Raw genomic sequence first — 23222 nt, forward strand, 5'->3', positions numbered from 1 at the left:
CTGCCTGGGCATCGAACCTCGGCCTCCTGGTTCATAGATCGACGCTCAGCCACTGAGCTAGGCCGGCCGGGCTGTGAGAATATTTTGATTGTGAGGAACATTGATTTTCAAGTGGAATCTCTCCATAATAAAGAAATACACACACACACATATATGTATATAGACACCCCCCAAACCATTAAAAATACTCTTCATAAAATAAAAGAAATACATAGTAAGAATTGAAAACATAGCATATAACGCATCACTAACTATATGATAAAAGTTTGGGGTGAAAAGCGTCCCCTTTCCCAGTACGTCGGTGCATGTCCTAGTGTAATCGCCAGGCTCTGGAAATGTGACTGAAGTTACGCGTAAGTTTGCGACCAGCAGCCTCGGCCGGCTTTCAGAGCTCGCGGGCCTGTTCCCAATACAGCACCTGAGCGCGGCTGGCGAGGGCGGTGTTGCCTCAACGCTGTTCAAGTCCGCGGAGCCCTTTCATTTGGTTTCAAAAGCAGATGACCGGGGCCCTGGGCTGTTAACGCGTGGCCAAAGTTGTGATTAAATCATTTATTTTTCACCACCAGTAGCAATTCTCGTTTTTTCTGTTACGAAATTTGTTCCACCTCAAGTGGAAAGAAATTTTTGTTTGTTTGCAGAATTTCCATTCGAAAAATGGGACAAATCTTGAGAAACGACCGTGATTTTTTACAATCGCCTCTCTTTCGTGAATGGTCCAGCTCTTGGGTTTTTCGAGACTGGACGTTCCGGCCAGTAGCATATCACAGCGATGCTGCGAACATTTAATACCTTACGTCACGATGATTTCGAAACCGTCTTTCAGAATCTTTTCCCGCAGCATGCTCTGCTCTCAGTCGAGAATGAAGATAGTCCCTTTCAGGTTTTTCTAACACAAAATGAGCAGATCTGCATTGAAAATGCCGTTTACGATCAATGTCATTCAAATACCTTTGGTGGACAACGTGGCTACGTGGGTTCGTCCCAGCCACACAGCAAATGGTTGTGTCGACTTCCCCCTTGCAAGTAAAATATTCGTTTTCTCTCTCATATATTATAAGAACCAAGAGATATTTATTGCCAGTGAGCGAGTTCTGAAAGACCAGCCCTCCCTGGTACCGGTGAGTTCAAAGGGCACTGGCTTCTCAAAATCACTCTTCAATTGGGAAATGATCGCGCCTCTCACGGCGTCTTTTAAGATTCACGCCGCGCCTCCGGGAGATGGGGAGCGGGTCTGCTGGAAGGAAATCAATCACTTGGAGTCTATTTTCTGTTTGTACGATCTTTCAAAGCCTGGTTCTGCGAGATTGGGTACCACCGGAAAACCCTCCGAGTAACGTAGCGAACAGAGACCAAACCCACCCATATTCATTGTCAGAAGTGATGCCGAAGTGTGAGCTCTGTCACGTTTTCCGTCCCAAGGCCCCTGGAGACCGTGGGGTCCCTCTCACAGTCTCCCTCTACCCCGGGGGGTTACACGTCACGGCCGTGGGAACCTGCCTGGTTCTGCCTAGTTCCCCTGAGCTCAATATTGGCCCGAATGTTCCTTTTTTGTCTCCACCCTTAATCCTAAAATAAGACGAAACATGTCCTTATGCGATTAAGGTGGTGAAACGGTTTTGGAGATTAATATGAACAGAAAATAAAACGATCGTGGTGATTTGCTCACACTGTGATTCGGGGGCGGGTAGAGTTTGGGCACGGGAACGGGACGTCTCACCCGACACGGCGTTTATACAGATATATGTGGCCTGTCGTAGTGCTTCGAAGGTTACAGAAGCTAATTGGTGTTTGTTTAGGGCGCATATGACAGTCGTGTTGTGAAATGAGTCGATATATTTTTAGGAAGTTTTAAATACTTAAAAATTATGTCTTTATTGCTGCTTTTTAAATAATACAGCGGCCGATACGTGCAAGAGACATTTGTTGTGACGCACATAGGAAATATCTTAATAGATTTTTGATACATTCTTGGTAAGCAGCCTGTTTCTCCAGCCTCCCTAAACTAAATGTGTTTTAAAAATATATAAGTATATATGAAAATAAAGCTATATATGCCTTTTGTCTTAACTTTCCCCAGGACTGTTATTTTCATTTTAAAGCTCAATATTTTTAACCAACACTTACTTCTTTGTATGAGAACGTTATTGTGAAATCTCATCTGAATCTGCCACCTCATTTAAAAATCTCTCGCATTCAGCAAATCCTGAGCATTGATTGGTCCTCGGTATTTATAAACTTCGTTTGCTATGTGTGTGTTTTTTTCCTTCCATCTATCCCAGATTTTATGCAATTAATCCCGTTGTAATTCTCCTTTCCTTGCTTCCCTTTCGTGGATCAGCATTCCTACTTCATCGCCCCCGACGTCACCGGGCTCCCGACCATTCCTGAGAGTGTGAGTTTTCTGCTTTCTCTGTTTTTTATTCCCTCCATAGTGCGGGTTTTATTTATTTTGGTCTCAGTGCCTACGGATTCCTGTAGAGAGAGAGAGAACACATAGTAACTATCTGTGTGAGAGAAACATTAGGAAACAGGCGGTAACAGTGTTACCTCTTCACGCACCTGCCCCGTCCCGGGCCCTGAGCGCCAGGTGGCAGGCGGGAAGCGACAGGAGAGCCGCCTGCCGTCCCCTGCGGCAGCGCAGGACGACCGCGAAGCCAGCGGGGTCGGGGCGGAGGACGCGTCTCGGGAGGCGGCGGGGAGCGAGGGCTGGAAGGGGGACCGTTTTCACCCCGATGGTCGCTTCAGTGAACCCACCCTGGAGTTTCAGAGTCCCGCCTCTGTCCCCGTTCCAGTCTTAGGCGTCCTGTGCCGCATTCTGGATTCTCACTTTAAGTCACAGCGTATTTTGTACGGCTTGGGGGGGGGGTCTCAGGAGAAATTTATAAAAAGCCCAAGTTGCTCCCTCCTGGTCTCTGCTCTGCGTTCGAGGCGCCTTGGGTAGGAAGCGTTGGGCTGGACGGCGGGTGGGGTTCCACGGAGAGGACAGGGAGGGGCCCCTCCACCCAGCGCGGCCCCCACGCACCCACGGTTAGCCACACGTCCTGCTTATTTGCCCCGCCTGTCCCGGGAAGGTCTCTGCCTGCCGGAAATCAAAGAAATCGCTGGATTCCCTGTTTTCTTGCCCAGCGAAAGATTTTCGGCTGCCAGGTCATACATAGGTCACCGGCGCGGCAGGTCCAGCTCTTCAGCGCCTTTTACCGTCTCTCCGCCCCTTTGAGGGCAGAACGTGTTTGAAAGGCAGGAAGGAGGAGACGCTCCCAGAGGCAAATCATTGTCCTGTATCCCAGTTTCGTTCTTACGTGGGAAAAATAGTTTAAAGCGGCAGGTCAAGGAATCGGATGTGACTACCAGCAGATCGTGTCTGGTTATAGCAGAATAAAGCAGGCCTGGTAGGGGCATAAGTCGGCGTTTTCCTTAATAAAGCGCCAAAGAGCCGCTTCGTAAACCCATCTCCTCCTGGGTGCCCGGGCGTGGTGCCTGGTGTCGGACAAGCGATTGGCAGACACAGGCGGACTCGGGTGTACTCCCCGGAGCAGGTCCCTGTGCAGAACAGTCTCCAGGAGCATTTGCTTTAAAAAGCAGACCCTTGGGGCATCCTCTGGAGGTGACAGTTCAGCGGGTCCAGGTTGGGGCCCCGGACGTCGGCTTCTTTTACAAGTCCTTGGGGATGGTGGCAGGTACCTGATTCCCTGCTGGGCCTCTGGGAAACATTTTCGAAGCGTGGGACTACGTTTCAGATAATGCTAGAGGGCCCCCTTGCTTCGTGTCCCGCAGAACACTATTAAATGTAATTATTTTATTTAAAAAAATATACTTTTATTGATTTTAGAGAGAGAGGTAGAAAGATCCATGATGAGAGAGTCGCTGATCGGCTGCCTCCTGTGCGCCCCCGACTGGGGATCGAGCCCGCAACCGGGCCTGTGCCCTGACCGGGAATCGAACCCGGGACCTCTTGGTTCGTGGGTCGACGCCCAACCACTGGGCCACGCCGGGCCTGTTAAATATAATTATTTGAATGGACACCTTGGTAATAGCAGCATCCCAGGAACGCTAAGCCTTTGGTAAGCGTGTCAGTCGTTGCCCTCGGTCATCCCCGCGAGCTGTAACGCGCACCGTGGTTTCTCCCCGCGCAGAGGAACCTGACGGAGTACTTCGTGGCCGTGGACGTGAGCAACATGCTGCAGCTGTTCGCGAGCATGCTCCACGAGCGGCGCATCATCATCTCCTGCAGCAAGCTGAGCACCGTGAGTACCCCGGGCCCGGCCCGGCCCCCGAGGCCCCCTCCCAGCGGCTCCCGAAGAGGCCCCCGCGCCCCCCGGGCCCGACACGCGCGCTGTGCTCCGGGAAGACAATATCCACATACTTTTTTTTTTGATAAATGGTTGTCATCCGGCTCTTGAAGGACAAAAGTCTGATTTATGGGAGGCCCTCTCCGATGCATTAAGTCGGGTTAATTATTTTTTCTTATCGGGAGATGAGAGTTGTTTTTTGTGTGTGTCCCCCCCCCCCATTTTAACACTCCCGAGTTCATTTGACTGCCTCCTGCCGTAGAAAGAATTCTTAAGGGCTATTATGAAATCTTTATTATTCCCTCGTGGCTCTGCCGCGGGCACCCGTGAATGGAGCCCGGGCCGGGACAATAGCCGCCGCGCTCACCTGGTAATAGGTGGCTCCCTCTTTGTTGCCGAGGATGGGCTGGTCGGAGATTCTATAGCGGTTGTGACTTGGAGGAGCTCTTCAGACGCATAATAACTTAAAGTCAAAGTAGCGGTTTTTGTTAATCACACGCTTGGCGCCGCGGGCTGGCATGTTCTTCGGAGGCTCTTCATCGCCATGGTAAAGGCAGTGAGAACAGGCGTTCCCTCGGGCCGCAGGAAAACATCCCGGGGTCTTTTGCTGGGTGTCCTAACTCTTGTCTGCTTTAGACATTACAATTTTTAAGATTTTTTTGATTGGCTTAACATTTTTAAATATAAATTTAAGTAGAGTTTAGAGTAATAGGTGAGGTATTTATTAAAAACCATTAGTTACGACTGCATGGATTTGCTCTCTTACACATTCGGTTCATTGATTAAAATAAGATGATAGATGCATGTGTTGTTGTGTAGTAGAAATAAAAACTCCATGAAGTTTTAGTATTTCAAAGCAGAAGGGGTTTCTGGATCTTCCTAGGCTGTCTGTTTAGTATTTAATGACGAGGAAGGTATTTTCAGGGGGGTTAAGCGTCCACCCAAAGACTCGAGAGCTCATTGGAGACAGGCAACGGGATGCTGGGTCCTCTGATTCTAATTCTGGGTTATTTCCATTACTCCACAATTGAAAAAAAAATACAGTTTTTATTTTGAATTGCAATATCGATATGCCCACCTTTCCAAAAAAAAAAAAACAAAAAGAAAACATATTCTCTTACATATATAGACACATGTAATACACATAATAGTATCTGCATAAGATTCATGATTCTTCAGTGATTGTCGGCTAAGATTTTCCAGTGGACAGGATAATGCAGTTCAGAGTAAAAAGCAACACCCCCCACCCTTTAACCTTATTTGAATTAAAAAATAAATCACTTTCAAAGAGGCTTGGTATCGCTCGGGGAGTTGTTTCCTATGTTCGAGGTAAATAATACCAGTCGCTTATGGCCGATCGTGAAAACCCCGTGGCGACGTCACCTCTGCGCCACCGGCTTCGTTTGGGTCGCTGTCGGGGACAGTCCCGTGAATCCGGCCCACAGTCAGGATCGCGGGGGAGCTGCTTCCCCTGAGTCTGTGTTGAAAAATTCATGTGTCCCGTCGGCCGGGAACCCTACACCTGGTGACACTAAAGGCCAAAAAGGCTAGTGCCCGACGTAAATTAGGGACGAACTGTTTTTAGAGAGAATTTAGCGAAACCCTGAAACATCCCAGGAAAGAGCAGCTGGCGTGGCAGGGAGCTGACTCGCCATCGAGTTTTCCGTAAGAAAGAAGTCGTTGTGCTCATTTTAAAAATCCACGGCCAAAATTTTAATTGTGGAAACGACACGTATGAATGGAGGTGCACTTGCATTCATTATTTTATTGCAGTTTTAGGAATTTCGTTTGGGTTTTTACTCTTTGACGTCCATGACTTTACGTGAATCGCGTTTGCCCGCCTCATAGCTCGCTGGGTGTTTAGCGGCGATGCCGGTTAGAGAACTCAGGCACTTGAGACTTTCTTTACATACTGTTTCTAGTTAAAATTGTTCTTTTTAATGACCTCAATAGACATAAACTTTAAAATAAAAATAAAACGCTATTTTTTTTGAGGTACGTTAGCAAAAATATTAAGTGTTGTTATGTTAACATTTTAACGGGTTCCCCCACCCCGAATACTCAAGTGAGTTTTGTTATATTTTTATGTGTTTGAGTTCGTGGGCTGGGCCCTAAGGCGCCTTTGCGTTTGCCCTGTTGCTACACCCGTTGTCGAGCACCCGCGGCGGGTCCACGCGCCTTCCGGGGCCCCGCCCGCGTGCGTCGCGGGCTCGCAGATCCTCAGACCCGAGCCTCCGTGCCGAAAGCCCGGGAGCACATCGTGACGTTACCGGGTCTGTCGGTTCACTCGGTGCTGTTCCGTGCCCGGAGCGGGGGACGTTGCTGTTGGAAGTCAGGTCATCCCTCCTCAAGCCAGCCGGGCATGACGTCCGGTCACCCGCCTCCACGACCGTCCCTCGGGCCTTCCCGCACCCGTCAGCCGCGCCTGACAGGAGACGCGCCGTCGGTGATATGTTAACGGGGGTGGCGCTGGGTGGCCCGGAGCAGCCGGAGCCCGAGACGCCCCCCACGGAAGCAGATGTTTAAACCCGGGCTGCTGTTCTGACCAGCGCCGAGTGGGTGAACGTCACCCCCGACGTCTGTAAGCGCGTTAGTTCCAGAGATTCGACCGCGGGCGCGTGTTCTTTCTGGAACGTCCCCAGCGAGCAGCACGCCGGGGGGCCGGACTTATGTTAATAAACTGCAATTTCTTCCTTTGTGGCGGTTGCCCCCGGGCACCCAGGCGTATGCTTTTCCCTCCTCGCGTTAATTCCACCGAGGGCACAGGCGGAAAGAAACCTTTGGGATCCCCGGAAAATCGGCCATTAACACGGAGCTTTTACGGGTTCGGTTAGACGGAAGGGGAATCCGGAGGATTTCAACGCCTCCGTCTGGGCTGTGCATGTCCTTGGTTGTCTCTTACGGGCGTCGCCTGTGTCGGCCACTGACTCTGAAACCTGAAGCCCGGGCGTCTTTCTGGAGGTTGTGCGCTGAACAGTTGGCGAGGGGACAGAGGCGACCCAGGCCCGCTTCCCAGCTAAGATCATGGGAGTGCGTGTCGTGTGTCCCCCCCCCCCCCGTGTTTGCAAAGCTGCAGTTAAACATCATCATCAAGGCCTCTCGGGGGGAGAGAGTCTGCGAACAACTGTTAGGTTTTTCCCAATTCTTCCCAAAGCCCGTAGCAGCCGGTATGTCAGCCGAACCGGTGGCTGTAACCCCTCCCGGGGTGTTGCCTGGTGTGTATTTCCCCTCAGCGCCGAGCGAACGGGACGGGGGCGCGGAAACGGGACCGCGAGGGGGGCCCGCGGCGCTTTGTCGGGAGGTGAGGAAACTGCTCAGGCGGGACCACGGGCGGTGCTTGTATCTCCCAGGCCTGGGGGTGGCAAGGGCTCTGTTTTCCGTGGAACCGAGCCCCCGTTTCTGCTTTGTGGTTCCGTCCCCTGGTCTCCTTCCTGTGCGTCTGTTCGGCCGAGAGACGCGCCCTCCGTTGTCTGATTAGGAGAGAATGTGTTTGGTGCGTGGATGTGATTTTCAGTCTCATCAGGGTGGCGGTTCTGCATCTCTGTGCATGAAAAGGCCGCCCGGGAGAAAGGTCATCGATGGCACGGCCCAGGTCGGGATCCTGGCTTTGCCACTTGCTAGGGCCGTGACCTCGGGCAGCGGGCCTGCCTTTGCCACCGGGCCCGATCCGTCCGTGGAACAGCGATGAGCAATCTGAGTGTATCGAGTTCTCAGAATAGCGCTGGCCCGTCCTGGGCATTCTGTCCGCGTCGGTGCTCTGCTGTCCTCGGGGACATTGGCCCCGGGGGGCCTCGGGACTGGACGTCCAGGGGCCTTCACCCTTCTTACCTGGTGGACCTCGATCAGCAGGGGTCACCCCGCCACACGCTGACCATTGTAAAGGGCCCTGACCGCTCATCAGCGTGAACCCGCCCTCCAAGGAGCCGAATGCGAGAGCTCCCGTTGCGCCTTCGCGGCGAGTCGTTCGTAACGTCCACTCGGGTTGACCCCGGAGGGCACCGGGAGGACCCACGTAGGCTTCAGCGGAGCACTTGGGACGCGGGTGTGCCCGGGAGAACACGCCACCTTATTCCCGCCCTCACCTGGGCCCCTCTGTGACGCTGTTCATTATTTTTCTCGACAAAAGGCACACTTGGCTTTTTTTTCTTTAAGGTTAAAAGCGAGAGTTTAAAAAGTCATCCGTGTAGAAAGGGGGCCGGCGAGCTGGCTGTCGGGGCCACATGGGTGCCTTCAGCCCGTCGGGCTGCGCGGAGGGCGTGGAGGGAGCTCACGCGGCTTGGCCGACCCCTCGAACCCGGGGGGTGTCCCGAAGCTCCCGGAGGGTGTGACCCCGCTTAGACCAACCCCGTTCTATGTCCCTCTGGTCCAGACGCGTGAGGTAGCCGGGCGAGGCCCGCGATTGTTAAACAGCGGCGTTGGGATGCCTCCTGGTGGTGCCGCGAGTGCTCTGATTCAGGGATTTAACACCCGTGTTGACTGCGAGGACTTACCCTGGACGAACCACTGAAGCCCGTGTGACGCACGGAAACCCCTCGAGGAGAGCCTCCTACGTGGAGTAAAAATCTGCTGTTTTTCACATGCAGTGGATTAAAAATCTGACTGGAAACCTATATAATACACACGATAAAGATGAATATACTTCTCATAAAAATTTTTATGTTTTTGGTTCGGGTTAGATTATTTTAATTAATTTTTAAAATTCAGTAGAACTGTTTTGCACTTGAATATGGACAGTGTTGCTGTTAAGATTGAATTGAGAGGGAAAGGGGGTCGGGGCAGGTAGGAGAATGGGACCCGGAGACCTTGGGGTGGGGAACACTCGGCACCACATACAGATGACGCGTCACAGAGTCGTTCCCCTGAAACCTGTGTCATCTCATTAACCAGTGTTACCCCGATAAAGTCAATAATAAAGACTGAATTGCTTTGTATACGTTTATTTTTAAAAATTAATTTGATTACGATGTGTACATTTAATTTCTTATATAATGAGACAGAGGTGATGGTTGATAGGAAGCCTGTGGTTCATTTCCACGTGGTTTTATTTCTCAATTCTGATCTCCAAGGTGGATAAAGTGATTTAATTGGTAACCTTGAAATGCAGACGGTAGCAACACCTTACGAGGGTGAGCGATGCGGGTTCAGTTACCGCTCTAAACACTAAAATAATAACATTACGCCTACAGAAATGTAATTGAAAACGTATAGAAAATCACCTGCAAAGAATTCTGATACGGGTCCTTGGGATGGAAGGCGGGGGGGGGGGGGGCGGAGAAAAAAAAGGGATACGTTTTTATGGGGCATTCAAACTATTTAATTAACCGCTTGCCCAATCAAAATAATTAAAATGGCAATTACCTTTTAAAACAGCAACAGCGTAATTGCAGCTGTTGGGATCTACAGCTGGGAGACGAAATGCTAATCTGGGATGAAGAGCTGAGACGGGAAATGATGATATACTTGGCTTCCCGCAGCCCAGCTGTCAGGCCCCGGCGGCTGCTGGTCAACAGTGACATCCTCTGTGTCAGCGAGCAGAGTCTCCCGGCACCGGCACCCGCGGCTCGCGCGCGCCGAGGCTCCAACTGTCGGGCCGCCGGGTCCCCCGGCACCCGCGCAGCTCGCGGCCTCTCCTGTCTGACTCGTGTTTCGTTCTCTGGCAATTTGCCCTAATGATATCCCCCAGGAGCTCCCCGCCTCCCTTCCTCTCCATATTTAATCGCGGCGTGTTAATCTGAGCGGTGCCCGAGCCGTGCCGCCCGAACTCACATTTCCTACCGTCCCCCCCCCCCCCACGCGCGGTGCTCACCCGGTCGGCCGGCCTTGGTTCTCTTGACCTTCGAGGTTTCGGCCCCAGACACTGTTTTCAGGGAACCGTCCACCCGAGGCGCCCAATAAACTACTCTAGCTGTATTTTTTTGGGGGGGTGGGGGGGCCCTTCCGAGACACAGGACTTGTGGCGGGTGGAATTGGTAAAGGTCGCGGGGCGCAGGGCCCCGCGTCGGTCGGTTTGCGCGCGTCCCGCGTCTCGGGTGAGTGGGCCCGGCCGCTGTGTCCGGAGGGCCCGCGCCCGCTGACCGTTGCTGTCCTTTCACGCCTTGCAGCTAACCGCCTGTCTGCACGGATCGGCCGCCCTGCTCTACCCCATGTTCTGGCAACACATATACATCCCGGTGCTGCCCCCCCACCTGCTGGACTACTGCTGGTAAGCGCCCCGGCCCCGCACCCGGCCTCGGCCTCGGCGGCGGGGAAGAGCCGTTTCTGCGCGGGCCGGGTAAGCTCTCCGGAACCTGCCTTGGGGATCAGGGACAGATGCTTTGAGGAGGGGGCCGAGGGGCCACCCTGTTCCTTTCGAAGCCTGTCGCCAGGGCCTTCCGGCGGCTCCCGCTCAAACGAAGGACACGTGGGTCACGGTTCAGCATCTGGAGTTTCCTTACTGGTTGCCAGCTTTTGGGAGAAATTCTCACAACCTCCACGCCAGACGCTTCCCGGGCCCGGGAGCACAGCTGATCAAAACCTCCGAGCCTCAGGTCACCAAGAGGGGCTCAGCTTCTATCAGGGGGATTGGGCAGGACGAGAGATATATATATATAAATATAAATACATATATATAAGTATATAAGTATATATATGTATTTATATATATGTAGCTAAGAGTCCAGCTCTCTTCCAGTGTCAGGAAAGTCTATGGCTCCAACTCTTCCCCGGGGGATGGCTTTCTTCCCTTTGACCCTTGCAGATGACGCGGGTCATGCCGGTCTGCGCGCAGAGGGGGGTTTGCTGGAGGCCTCGCCTTCCGCTCCGTGGCTTAGGTTCCAGTCCGGCAACGGCACCGGGCAGGTGGCGGGACCCACTCCCGGGAGACCTGATAATCAGCAACACGTGTCCGATGCACTTTTATGTCTCCTCCCAGAAGGACTTCCAGACACGAGAACTGGAATTGGGGAAGGAACCCGCCTTCCCGCTGTTAAGCAAAAGTGGAACAGTCCACATTTATTTGTCCCGTTTCCTTTATTTAAAAAAGTTTATCTTTATTGTTGAAAGTATTGCAGCTGTCCCCCCCCCTTCCTTTCAAAAGCTGCTTGAGTATGAGACCCCCAGGGGAGTGTTTCCATCCATAGTGTTTATTATTGGATCCAAGCCCCTAGACCGGGGCACCTGGTAGGCTCTCAATATTTTAATTCCATTTAATATTATTATTAAACTTACTTGAATATTTTCTAATTTATTAAAGCTATTCTGTTAATAAAAGGGAACCTGGGGTAAATATGAATGTATAGTCTTTGAATTAAAAGGCAAGATACGTGAGCAGAAAGACAGCTCAGGAACAGGGTGGCCACCGTCCGGGCGGGACTTGCACCTCAGGTTCCCAAACTGCCTGGCGCACAGTAGGTCTCAATAGATATTTGGTACTGACTGAGTCGGAAAACTTCGGTGATGTAGTAGGTATGAAATATGATGTATTCGGGTGGGGGGGGGTGTAGGGGGGAGGTGGAGAGATTGAGCAAAAAGAAAGAGAAAGAGAGAGAGAGAATTCACGGACCTGGACAGCGGTCTGGTGATTGGGGAGGTGGAGGCATCCGGAGGACAAATGGTGATGGAAAAATAAAATAAAATAATAGAAATAAGAACCTCACTGAATAAAAGTGTGTACAAAGGGAGTGTGAATAAATTTGGTGATTCCTTAGGATATATTTGGTGTGAAGTATATGGAAAAGATGGGCCTCAGATTATGGCCTAAATCCTAATATTCTTAATCAGTAAAGTTTTTTAAGGCATCAATTACATCTCTTGATTTAATTATAAATGGTTTTGTGATTTTTTTTTTTAATATACATCAACCCTAACTTGAATCTATTAATGGCCTTTAAGATTAAATTGCAATTTTATATAGAGCGTAATTTAAAATACCTATAACATGCTGCGTTAGAACTGTGGGTTCAGTACATTTATTTTCTAAGCATACAGAATTACTTAGATCGTTGTTTCCGTTTTAATGAACTGTGAGTGTGTTTGTGTTTTTAACTCAGTGCTCCAATGCCCTACCTGATCGGGATACACTCCAGCCTCATAGAGGTGAGTATCTCTCAGACCTCAGATAGCGATTCATTCATAAAAGTAACAGTTAAAACTGTTGTGCTTTGAAAGAATATCAGTCAACTAATACAAAGCAGTAACTAGTTTTCCATAATGTACATTATGCTCACATGGTCATTTTAAACAAGGTAATATTGAATTAATTTCATTTTAATTCGTATCCTAAGTGACCATCCTCAGTGCCATACAACCCATGAAAATGGGTTATGTTTGGTTAAATCATATGGTTAAGTTTTAAATCCGCAAAGCAAAGCTTTAGCTCTCAGTGAACCACTCAGTGGTACCTGTGATCTATCCATATATTTCAGATTTGTATTTTGAAAGTCAGAACTCAGGTAATTATGAGTCATAAAGGCAAAATGTTTTCTTTTGCAAACTTCATTATGATTCAGTTTATCAGTGTGCTTTTTTCAAATGTGGTTTTATTGCACTAATAAAACTTTTAATTAGAAGATAGCTTAATTTTTTAAAAAAAGTTTTCAGTCTCCTTGGGGATTTAAGGTGTAGTGGTTTTTCTGCACCGTCATCACCTCATTCCCCACTGATTTACATCACCTGAGTCCTCTCTGTAGCGAATCACCTTGACCTTTAATCACCTTGACCTTTAATCACCTTGACCCTTAATCACCTTGACATTTCCAGAGAGGACTTCTTATAAGATTAGCATTGAAAACAAAGGACTTGGGTCAGAACTCGATAGCATTATGCTGGCTGGTTCCAGTTTTATTTAAATAATTTTTTTTTTTTTTTGCTGCTTGTGCATGTTGAACTTTGACCCAGCTCCTAACGTAGGTGAATTGGATTTGGTTTTCTTATTAGTGGTTGTACAGAGCCAACAACTTTTCTGATGAAGGGAGATCCTGTTGATAATTTTGAAACTGAGGATCGTGTATGGAGAGAGTCGTGTTCCTCTCGGGGTCCTGACCCAATGGGATTTCACATGTGCTCTGGTTCCAGTCATTTTTTTTCTTTTTGCAAAATGCTGGGGCAACGTTTTTTATTTGTTTCACCTTTAATAAAGAATACATTCTAATGAGTTTCCTTAGGAGGTTTAATTTGTTTTTAATGTTGGAGTCTGGGCTGGGTAACATTATGACTCTTTATATTTTGTTATTTTTAGAAAGCTTGTTCTTACATGCCAAGGCACCTGCAGCGAAAGGACAGATTGTATCTAATAAAACATGAATGAATAGTTATTAATCTGTTATTAGACTGTGGAATATGTGACTGGCATTTTATTTATCAGGAGTTTGACTTGTGCAAAATCTAACCCTGCTTGGTTGATATGGTTTCCAAAAAGTCATCAAATTGATTTTGATATTAGCGTACATGTCTCTCTGTGTGTAATGTATCTAACAGAATACATAATTTTTACAATATATTCATTTATACAGGTTTTATACAGATAAAAGATATTTAAAGTTGTTGATTGTACCCATCATATTGTTTTTTGCATAATTATTCTATATCAACTTTTAAAACACATGATTCAGCTTTTCCAAAATATTGTAGACAGAGCTACATGTTTTAAATATTCAATTAAATTTATCACATACTTATTGGACACCTGCAGGAAAAAAATAGTACCTTTTAAAATATATATATATATATCTTTATTGATTTCAGGGAGAGGAAGGGAGAGGGAGAGAGAGAAACATCAATGATGAGTCATTGATCGGCTGCCTCCTGCACGCCCCCTGCTGGGCATCGAGCCCGAAACCCGGGCCTGGGCCCTGACCGGGAATCGACCCTCGATCTCCTGGATCCTAGGTTGATGCTCAACCACTGAGCCACACTAGCCGGGCAAAAATAGTACCTTTTTAAAAGAGCGATTTAAGAATTATTTATTCCTCATAGTATTGTCTGGGGAAACAGTTTATTCTAACTTGAAATTGGCCGCTATCATAGAATTGAAATTCAGCTGATCAGATTTGAAGAGTGTAAGTCTCCACAGTTTCATGTAGCCACGCCTATTTTGTAAGTCTTTGTTGTGATATCCCTGTAGTAGTTGGTATATTCATTATCTCCAAACTGAATCGGTATGTTTATAGGAGCAAACATTTTATTTTAAGCATTTTTACCCCATTTTTCCGAATGGTTGTATAGGAGTTATTTTTCTCATAGAGCAAAATAGTTTATATTCTTTCATAGTGTAGGATTTTCCTTTTTCCTTCCCCCAAGACGAACGCATCGCGAGGATTTTCTCTACATTCCTAAGCTCCTTAGACTTTGGAAGGACAGTATACTAAGATGTTTGTAATTGTGTGTTTTTAAACAGAGAGTGAGAAGTAAATCACTGGAGGATGTGGTTATGTTAAATGTCGACACGAACACTTTAGAATCGCCGTTCAATGACCTGAGCAACCTGCCGAGCGACGTGGTAAGTCTGGGGGGTACTTTGCGGCGGACGTCGACCCCCATAGACGGTTTCTCCTGCCCCCTTGACTTTCCAAGGCGGATGCCCCCCACTTGAAACCCCCCGACACAGAGGGGCTGGGCGTGTGCGAGCGTCCGCGTGGCCTCTCGTTTCCCGTTTTTACCTTTTGGCAGTTGGGGCGCTGGGGGGAGCACCCCCCCCTCCCGCCTGCAGAAGCGGGCCCGTAATTAAAAAGCTGGCTGCCTTCATTAGGCAGGGTTTCTTTAAACGCACGTCTCCCGGTCTCATCTTAATCATTATATTACAAAGTAGGCGCTTCTGTCTGCCTGGTGGCATGTCTTGCAAAAGAACGAGAGTTTTTGAAGGAGAAAGAAGGGAGCCAATTATCGGCTCTGCTTCCCCGCCACCTGCCAGCGCCATTCCTTTTAATTAATGATCTGATGCCACTGGTCAATGCGATGCGAAATGCTGGTACAGTCGGGGTCAGCGAATGCCGCCTTTGATCTCCCTCAACTTTCTTGAAACATTTATTTGTTTTCTCTAAATTATTTCAGTTTTATTTTTTAATCTTCTCCCTCCCGCTGCGGGGCCGCGAGAGTGAAAACCGACGCGGGCTTGTCGCTGGCCCGGGCCGAGCGGAGCGCTGCTTACTTAGGATTCTATTTGTAAATTAAACTGCGGGCCCGGTTTGTCATAAAAGACATCTGATCCTTTTGAAGTGACGAAAACTGTCTTTTGTCTGTAAAGGCTGATAAATTAAGTGCCAGTTCTCTCCTGGTCTTTGATCTCGAAGAGGGTGTGTGTGTGTGTGTGTGTGTGTGTGTGTGTGTCACGCACGCGTGTGTGCCTGCAGCTCATAATAGGATATATTCCGTATTTCATGTTAAATAATCTCCAAAAGTGCATTTTGTGGCTTTGTGTTCCTGACAACAGGGCAAGAATGCAGACGGGTATTGCTTCTGTATATATTTTAATGGTTCTTGAGAAATATCTTTACAACACAGTTCTAAGTTAAAATAACACTCCCCCCTTCCTTTAAAAAAATCCATTCTTCTCAGGGATATTAAAATTGAGGGATTAAAAAAAAAAAACAAAACCTTCCAGAATATATTTTTCTGTAATATGGCAAGTAGTTTGAAACCATTATTAGGGAGTTTGAAAAATGGAATTAAAAAAATCTCCGACTCAAAAAAATACAGTCAAACTAAACTTGACTGTTTAATGGCTAGGGATTGGAAAATAGGATTTTAAAGTGCAAATCAGGTTATTTATGCTTATAAATAAATAACCTCGGATGCTTGCTGACCTTGAAGCAGATTAAATCGAACCCCTTTAACTAGAGCGAAATGAATGCTACGTACGAACAAATCCAGACCCTCTCAGCGAAGAAATATATTCTGTTTTTAGCTCATTATAACTGGATTGCCTCGTTATAAAAATTTTGCAGAAGCTGCTATAAATGATTATTCATTTGGAAGTCCATCAAAGTATCTTTTATTGGATAGAGAAATAATTATGAAAATAAAGTCCCAACTTTTAAGAGTGTTTTCCTTATGTGCATGTATTTTTCACTATTAATACCCTAAAGAGAAAGGATTATTATTTTTTTTAAAAAAAAGGGAAGAAAACAGAAAGAAATCAGCGTTTTTCGTGCCCTAATAAAATTTTTATAGGCACTTGAATGATAGCTCATTCTGTCTTTGAGAAAAAGAATCTTCACGGTAATTGTTTTGATGGGTGATTTTTTTTTTTTTTTTTAATGAAGAAGTGGTGCTTTCCTAGTAGAATTAGTTTTGATGTTAAAACATTTAGTTAAATATGTAAAGGAGTTAAACAATAGTCACACAGTATAAAAGCCTAAATATATACAATGACTCGAGGGACTGTCTTATAGCAACAGTTAACTAGACAAAACTGAAACAGTAAAAAATATTCATAAGAAGGGACGTTGTGAGGCGGTGTCGACAGAACTGTGTGTGTGTAAAGCTAAGGGCCATGGGCTTAAAATACGAAGACTGAAGTAGCTCTCAGGTAGCACCAGGAGTATTGACTGCAAGTCCGAGATGTTTTAAGTCGCACTCATTTTCTTAGAAATGTTGTAGACGCTAGTTGGACCATCTCGCCTACATTTAGCTTTCCCACCCGTCGCCCAGACGCCGCCTCTCACGGTTCTGTGGGAAACGGGATCAGGCCTCAAGCTCTATTTTCTATCACTGTAAATGTTCTCGGTGATGTGGGAAATCATCAGCGATTTCCCCGAATTTTGTGTGTGTATGTGATCGGGGTTCATAAAATATCTCCCCGAAGCCTGAAAAAATAGGACTGTTGGCGTTGTTTGGTTATTTAATAAATGGACTGATGTTTCAACGGGGGCCTTTTAAAACCGTTCAGCCGGGCGCTTAAATCACGCTCGCCAGCCGGATGGCCCTGCGCGCATGTGCTCCCTGTTACTGTGTCAGCCCGGCCAGTGGCCGCGCCTGGCCCAAGGTCAGTGGTCACAGTTGTCCTGAATTACTTGTCTTTTTTCCCGGGGACCCTCTGCTGTGTTGCATGCTGTAATCTTCTTAATGGCTTCATTCCAATATTCACACATAATATTTTAGATTTATTGACTGTTAGAAATACGACCCTGCCAGTAGCAGTTCCGTTACTCAAGGAATTTAAAATTGGAAAAATAAATCAGGGCCAAGCGTCCAGGAATCCTTTGTTTTCCTTAAGGGAGGGAGGGGAAAAAAACCTCCCTTCCTGTCTTCTGACAAGAACACTTGTTTTTCGATTTCATCATTTCACTATACATTTGGATCATTAAAAGAAAACGAAATGCGAATTTTATTGGGAGTGATTTTAACGATATTGATTATTACATGGAATAACTTTTAAAAGCAGGAGATCCATTAAAATAGACGGCTGTAGTTTTTGTCTATGAGAACATTGTGAGTTTATTTTTTATTGGCTGTGCCAAATATGGAGACTTTCAAGCAGATGTAGTTTGAGTGTTTTGAAATTAAAAAAGTAAATTTTAGGGCTATAAACAATACCAACTGAAGTTAGTGTTACTGTGCTCTGTTTTTAAGTGAGGGGGGGGAAAGAACCAATTTGATTAAATATAACATGTGAAATCTGAAATGAGGTCATTTTAATTTAAGAAAATGCACAATTGAGGCTCCCCTCCATTCCAAATATATGCACAAATTCAGTTTCAATTGCATGCTAATTTAAAACGCTGTATTTCTAAACTCTTACTGCTCATTTTAATTTTTATCATCACTGACATTTTAAAAAGTAATTTGGACGATTGTTATTATATCAAAAATAAATAGGGCACCCCATTCGTTGGGAAATTAAGCGAATTAGGATTATAACGAGATTTAGGAAATCTGTCTTCATGTGACTATTAAGTTTAAACTAAATGATAAACTACGTCTTACAGATGAAAGCAGGTTAGAACTGACACCTGACAGGCCCACGCATTCGAATGCTCTTCCCTAGGAACGTGGATTTTGATCTCTATTGCTTAATAATTTTAACTCACCAAATGGTAAAAAATAAGACACTCTGAGCCAGGTCGGCAGACTTCCTGTTTTGAAAGTGAAGCGCAGAGAGGGGCCGGCTGTTAATGGGGTTTCTAGAGCTTTAGGTCGCACGGGTTGTGATCCCCAGACTGACGCTGCAGACACTAGACCAGGGTCCCTCTCGAATGAATGTCATTCGCGTGCAGGGAGTGACTCTCTTAAGATTTAACATACACGCTCACCCTCCTTTCTGACCTTGTTGAGGATCTATCACTAGGGTTTGATGTAAATTAGGATTTTCTGCACCGTTGCAATCACTCATTCTCATCTACGATACTATTGGGAACCCATTTTCTATTTTCTATGATGAGGGCGTGTAGAAAACATAGTAACTGAAGAGTCATTGTCCGATTCACTGGGAACCGCACGCCGGCTACGTTTGTATCAAGCCTGTGTCATTACTGAAACACTGTAACGTCATAAAGCGAGTCATTTAAAAGCGAGTCATTTAAAATACCACGCATCCTCCGGTGAACGTCCCGGGAAGGAATAGGTTGATGTTTTTATTGTGATGTAAAAAAGAAAGACAGATGGTTCTGAATTACCAGAAATCACGAAAAGCCTAAAGAACTAGAGGAAAAAAACACAACACCCACAAAACTCTGCCTTTAAGTATATTTTTAGATATCTGCATTCAAGGGAGTTAATTAATTTGGGAATATGTTTGGAAAAGAATTGGCCTTTGCAGAGATTTTTTAAAAAATGAGCTTTTAAAAATTTTAAATAAACAAATTTAACTCGCACAGCTCTATAGATAGTCAATAGACACGTCTAACTCATTGGCTCTTTTCCTCTAACATGACGGTTTAATATGTCAAATTGTCATAATGCGTGTTACCAAGAAAAGAAAAAAAAAGGCCCCAGAGAATATCCCATTAGCTCAGGTTTGCCCCAGCCCGGCTGTAATCCTCATTGTGCCTAACAGTAGCTGCAGGCCCCCGAAGTTTCTGGAGCGTCCAGGTGAGCAAGAGAACATGTTGCTCCGGTTCTAGGTGGTTTAGGGAATATTTAGCCGACGAGCGTCGACTTCGGGAGACGGACGCGGCTTCCCGCTGTCCCCGGGAGGCGTGCGCTGTGCTGTTGGAGGTCGGGCCTCCAGCTCGGGGACTGGCGGTCTCCGTGCCCAGAGGCCGCCACTAAACACTTGGTGGGGGGAGACGGGCCCGCGTCTCTTGCATCCTTTGCGATGGGAGTTTGTAGTTGTTCAGGACCTTGGACTTGACTGGAAATTCACTGGCGGTTTTGATCTGAGGAAGAGAGGGGCCCACTTTGAGTTCTAATCACGTCCTTACGAGTCCCTGGGCATCCGACGTGAAGCCGGGACGTTGGTTAGGAGACCGTCTGCCGTCGTCTAGGGAAGAGACGGTCATTGCGTGAACTTGACAGCGGCAGGAATTTAGAGAAAAGGGGGCAGACTTGGAATCTCTATCCGAGGCCGGGCCGGCAGGGCTTGGTCGTGGGTGTGTTGTGGACGGGAGAGGAGACAGGGCGAAGGCCAGAAGGGGACCCACGAGGTGCCCTTAGGGCCGCTGGGCGAGCGGGAGCCGCGTGGATATTGGAGACGCTGGCCTGGTCCTGGGCCTGAGGTGGGGGTGAGAGCATCCTGGTCGTCTTGACTGTTCAGGTGCCTCTGAGAGGAAACAGTCGTAGATGACACCGTATTTGTTAGGCCTTGAGAGGCAATTTAGACCCGCGCAGAAGCAAGGTGACCGTTCCCTCGGGGAGGGGATCGTGTGCTTTTCACTTGATACAAGTTAAAGGTGGCTGGTTTCATCCTTAAATGGAAGCCTGTGAGAGAAGTGCAGGAAGAGGGGATGGTTCGTTTTGTTTCTTAAAAAAAAAACACAGAGCGTTAGAGGATTCGGGAAGTGTAGGGATTTAATGTGGGATTCAGATGAGAATAGAACATGTTTCGGGGAAAAGGGAAAGATTTTAACTTTGTACCTTGTTTTCCCGAAAGCAGATGGTCCTTAGAAGCTCGGACTTTCTAAATATACACAGTTTCTTAGTTACGCAAAAGGAGACGTTGAAAAACATCGAAGGGGTGCGTGAGGTGGTGTCGGTTACCTAAATGTTGTTTCTGAACATTCATTTGTATCTTCTGTTCTTTCTTTAAAATTGATTTCAGAGGGAGGAAGGGAGAGGGAGAGAGAGAAACATCCATGATGAGAGAGAGTCATTGATCAGCAGCCTCCTCACGCCCCCGACTGGGGGTCCAGCCCACCACCCGGGCCTGTGCCCCGGCCGGGAATCGAACCCCGACCGCCTGGGTCCCAGGTCGACGCTCAACCACATTGAGTCTGAAGGTTTGTTTCTCACCCTTCAGCTGTATTTGTTGTTGAAATGGATGGACTGCCTAAAACTGTGCATTTTCTGAGGTTAGATTTTAATAACGGAAACTGCCTGTCGTATGGGCTCTGGCGTGTGCACGTTGCGGGCGACGTGAATTAGGCTCTAGACTTTCATCCGAGTCTGTGGAGCTGTGATCGAGATCGAAAAGATCTCAGCCGTTGGGAGAAGACCCCTCCTGCAGAGCCCCCTCTGCACGGATGATGAATATCCCAGCTCAGTAATTCCCTCAAAACGACGGCCGTAATTGGACCCGATGGGGGGTCTCTTCCTTTGATCAGATCAGAGTTGCTGTGACTTTTCCCTGGAAAATGTCACTCCTGTGAAGGTTTGTCACCTGTAGAGCTGGTCTCTCCTCGGATGCTGCGTGCGTTTCTCATTAGCATGATTCAAAGTTTAGTTGTTAATTAGGCTGACACCTCAATTCCAGCCGCCACGGACGAGAGTAGTCAGGGCCCCTCGCGTAAGGAAATAAAAACCTGCCTTCTTTGCGTGTCTGTGTAGAGGAGAGAGGACTCCCTGGTGATACCTGGTGGTCTCCTGGGGGGAAGACCACGCCCCGCGAAGGGAACCGTCCAGCCAGAACTTCCTCTCTTAGGGAACCAGGAACTTGACACGACTCCGTGTTCCCACGTAAAACGTCGATCTACTTAAGGGCGGGGAGTGTTCCTGTTGTGTGTGAAACGAATGACCGGCTGAATGGGCGGCCTAGCACATCGCATCCCCTCCCCCTCAGGAAATAAGAGGGTAGCCCGGCCGGCGTGGCTCAGCGGCTGAGCGTCCACCTGGGATCCAGGCGGTCGGGGTTCGATTCCCGGTCAGGGCACAGGCCCGTCGGCGTGCAGGGGGCAGCCGATCAGTGACTCGCATCATTGATGTTTCTCTCTCTCTCCCTCTCCCTTCCTCTCTAAAATAATAAAAACATTTAAAACTAAGAGTATATGTCAGCAGTGTGACCACACTTAGAAAATATTCATCTACGGTAAGGGCCGTTTGTAAATATGATGCCTTCCTTAAAATACACAGAACTAGAAATTAAAGGATGGGGGAAGGTAGGAAAAATTATAACAAATTAGGTGCCTTTTAAAGTTTTGCCGGTTGCTAGATCTAGATAGAAATTGCCCTAATTTAAACACATTCGTTAATCTGATTACAAGTTCACGAGGCAGTGACCCTGGGCTCAAACTCCACACGTGGCGGGGGAAGCTGGGCGGAACTGGGTTCGAATCTCAGCCTTGCCACGTGCTGGCATCTGGCGGGGGGACCTTTCCCGTCGGGGGGACCTTTCCCGTCACCGAGCCCGCGTCTTCACTCGTAAAGGGCGCCGTCCGCGCTTCCTCGGGAGGCCGGGAAGATTAACCGGGACCGTCTGACATTCTCAGGACACAATTCTCCGCTCACAGTAGGTTCTCCGTCACTTCACCTTCATTTCCCTCTTTATCCCGGAAGGGTCCAAACTGTTCAGCAAATGACTGGAAAATCACACATGCGAGTGAGGCTTCCAAAAATAAAATTCAATAGTCAGTGACCCCAGAGGACCTTACAGAGCAGGAAGGAACGCTGCCCACCCGGCTTCGCCTCGGGACGTAGACACGCGTTGTAATCGCGAAGACTCTGCAGTTTACCGTAAAATAATTAAAGCTTATTTATGTCAAGAGGCCTTGGGGAAAAAAGAGAGCAGAAAGCGATTTGCATTAGCACGTTTCCGGGGGTTCCTGCCTTCCTGTCAATTAAGGGACCAGCAGGCGCTCCCCGCGGTTGCAGAGATAAGCGGCCGGCGCGGAGGCCGGGCCCGGGCCGACCTGCAGACGCGGGGGTTCGCCTGCCGGCCGGGGGCTCGGACCTCGCTGGACCAATTTCCGAGGTGTTAATGTAACGGTTCCTCTCCGCCCTGCAGGTCTCGGCCCTGAAGAGTAAGCTGAAGAAACAGTCCACGGCCACGGGGGACGGGGTGGCCCGGGCCTTCCTCCGGGCGCAGGCGGCTTTGTTCGGATCCTACAGGGACGCGCTGAGATACAAGCCCGTAAGCCTGTCTTCCCTTGCGAGATCTTAATTTGCTTTTCTTTTTCTAAAATCCTTGCCCGAGGATATTTTTTTTCCATTGGTTTTGTTTTTTAGAGACCATGGAAAGGAAGGAAGGTGGAAGGGAAGGGGGGAGAGAGGGAGAGAGAGACACACACATCGATTGGGTGCCTCCCACGTGCCCCCCGGCCGAGCCCGGGCATCAAACCTGCAGCTGAGGTAATGCCCTTGGCGGGGAATCGAACCCGAGACCCTTTGGTCTGGGCGCCGACGCTCTAACCACTGAGCCAGGGCTTAATTGGCTTCTTAGCAGTTCTTTGAAATGGGGCAAAAAAAAAAAAAAAATCCAACATTCTAACATCACACCTTCAAAAGGTGTCATAAAGTTCTTTTAAAATCTAAAATAATGTTTTAAACGTTGCGTTCCCTCTCCGGTTTCTTGACTTTTCGGTTTTAGTTCTTTTGCGAACCTCGAGTTAATATTTCCCACATTCTTTTGCATATCCCCTCACCTATCTT

General features: G+C 47.8%; 1 protein-coding gene across 2 annotated transcripts in view; it reads left to right on the forward strand.

Annotated features, from left to right (window-relative positions):
- The window catches only part of DENND1B (DENN domain containing 1B), an 86564-nt gene that overhangs the window by 35977 nt on the left and 27365 nt on the right, over positions 1-23222 (forward strand). Inside the window, exons 8-14 of one of the 2 annotated variants that reach the window (XM_081124087.1) lie at positions 1059-1118; positions 2339-2392; positions 4134-4244; positions 10391-10491; positions 12317-12362; positions 14662-14763; positions 22579-22704. In XM_081124087.1, coding sequence (XP_080980213.1) covers positions 1059-1118; positions 2339-2392; positions 4134-4244; positions 10391-10491; positions 12317-12362; positions 14662-14763; positions 22579-22704 — 600 coding nt within the window. The remainder of the gene's footprint in view (positions 1-1058; positions 1119-2338; positions 2393-4133; positions 4245-10390; positions 10492-12316; positions 12363-14661; positions 14764-22578; positions 22705-23222) is intronic. The other variant, XM_081124088.1, reaches the window with a different exon arrangement.

Source organism: Miniopterus schreibersii (genome assembly GCF_964146895.1).
Source record: "Miniopterus schreibersii genome assembly, chromosome: 21".
NCBI classification, from domain to species: Eukaryota; Metazoa; Chordata; class Mammalia; order Chiroptera; family Miniopteridae; genus Miniopterus; species Miniopterus schreibersii.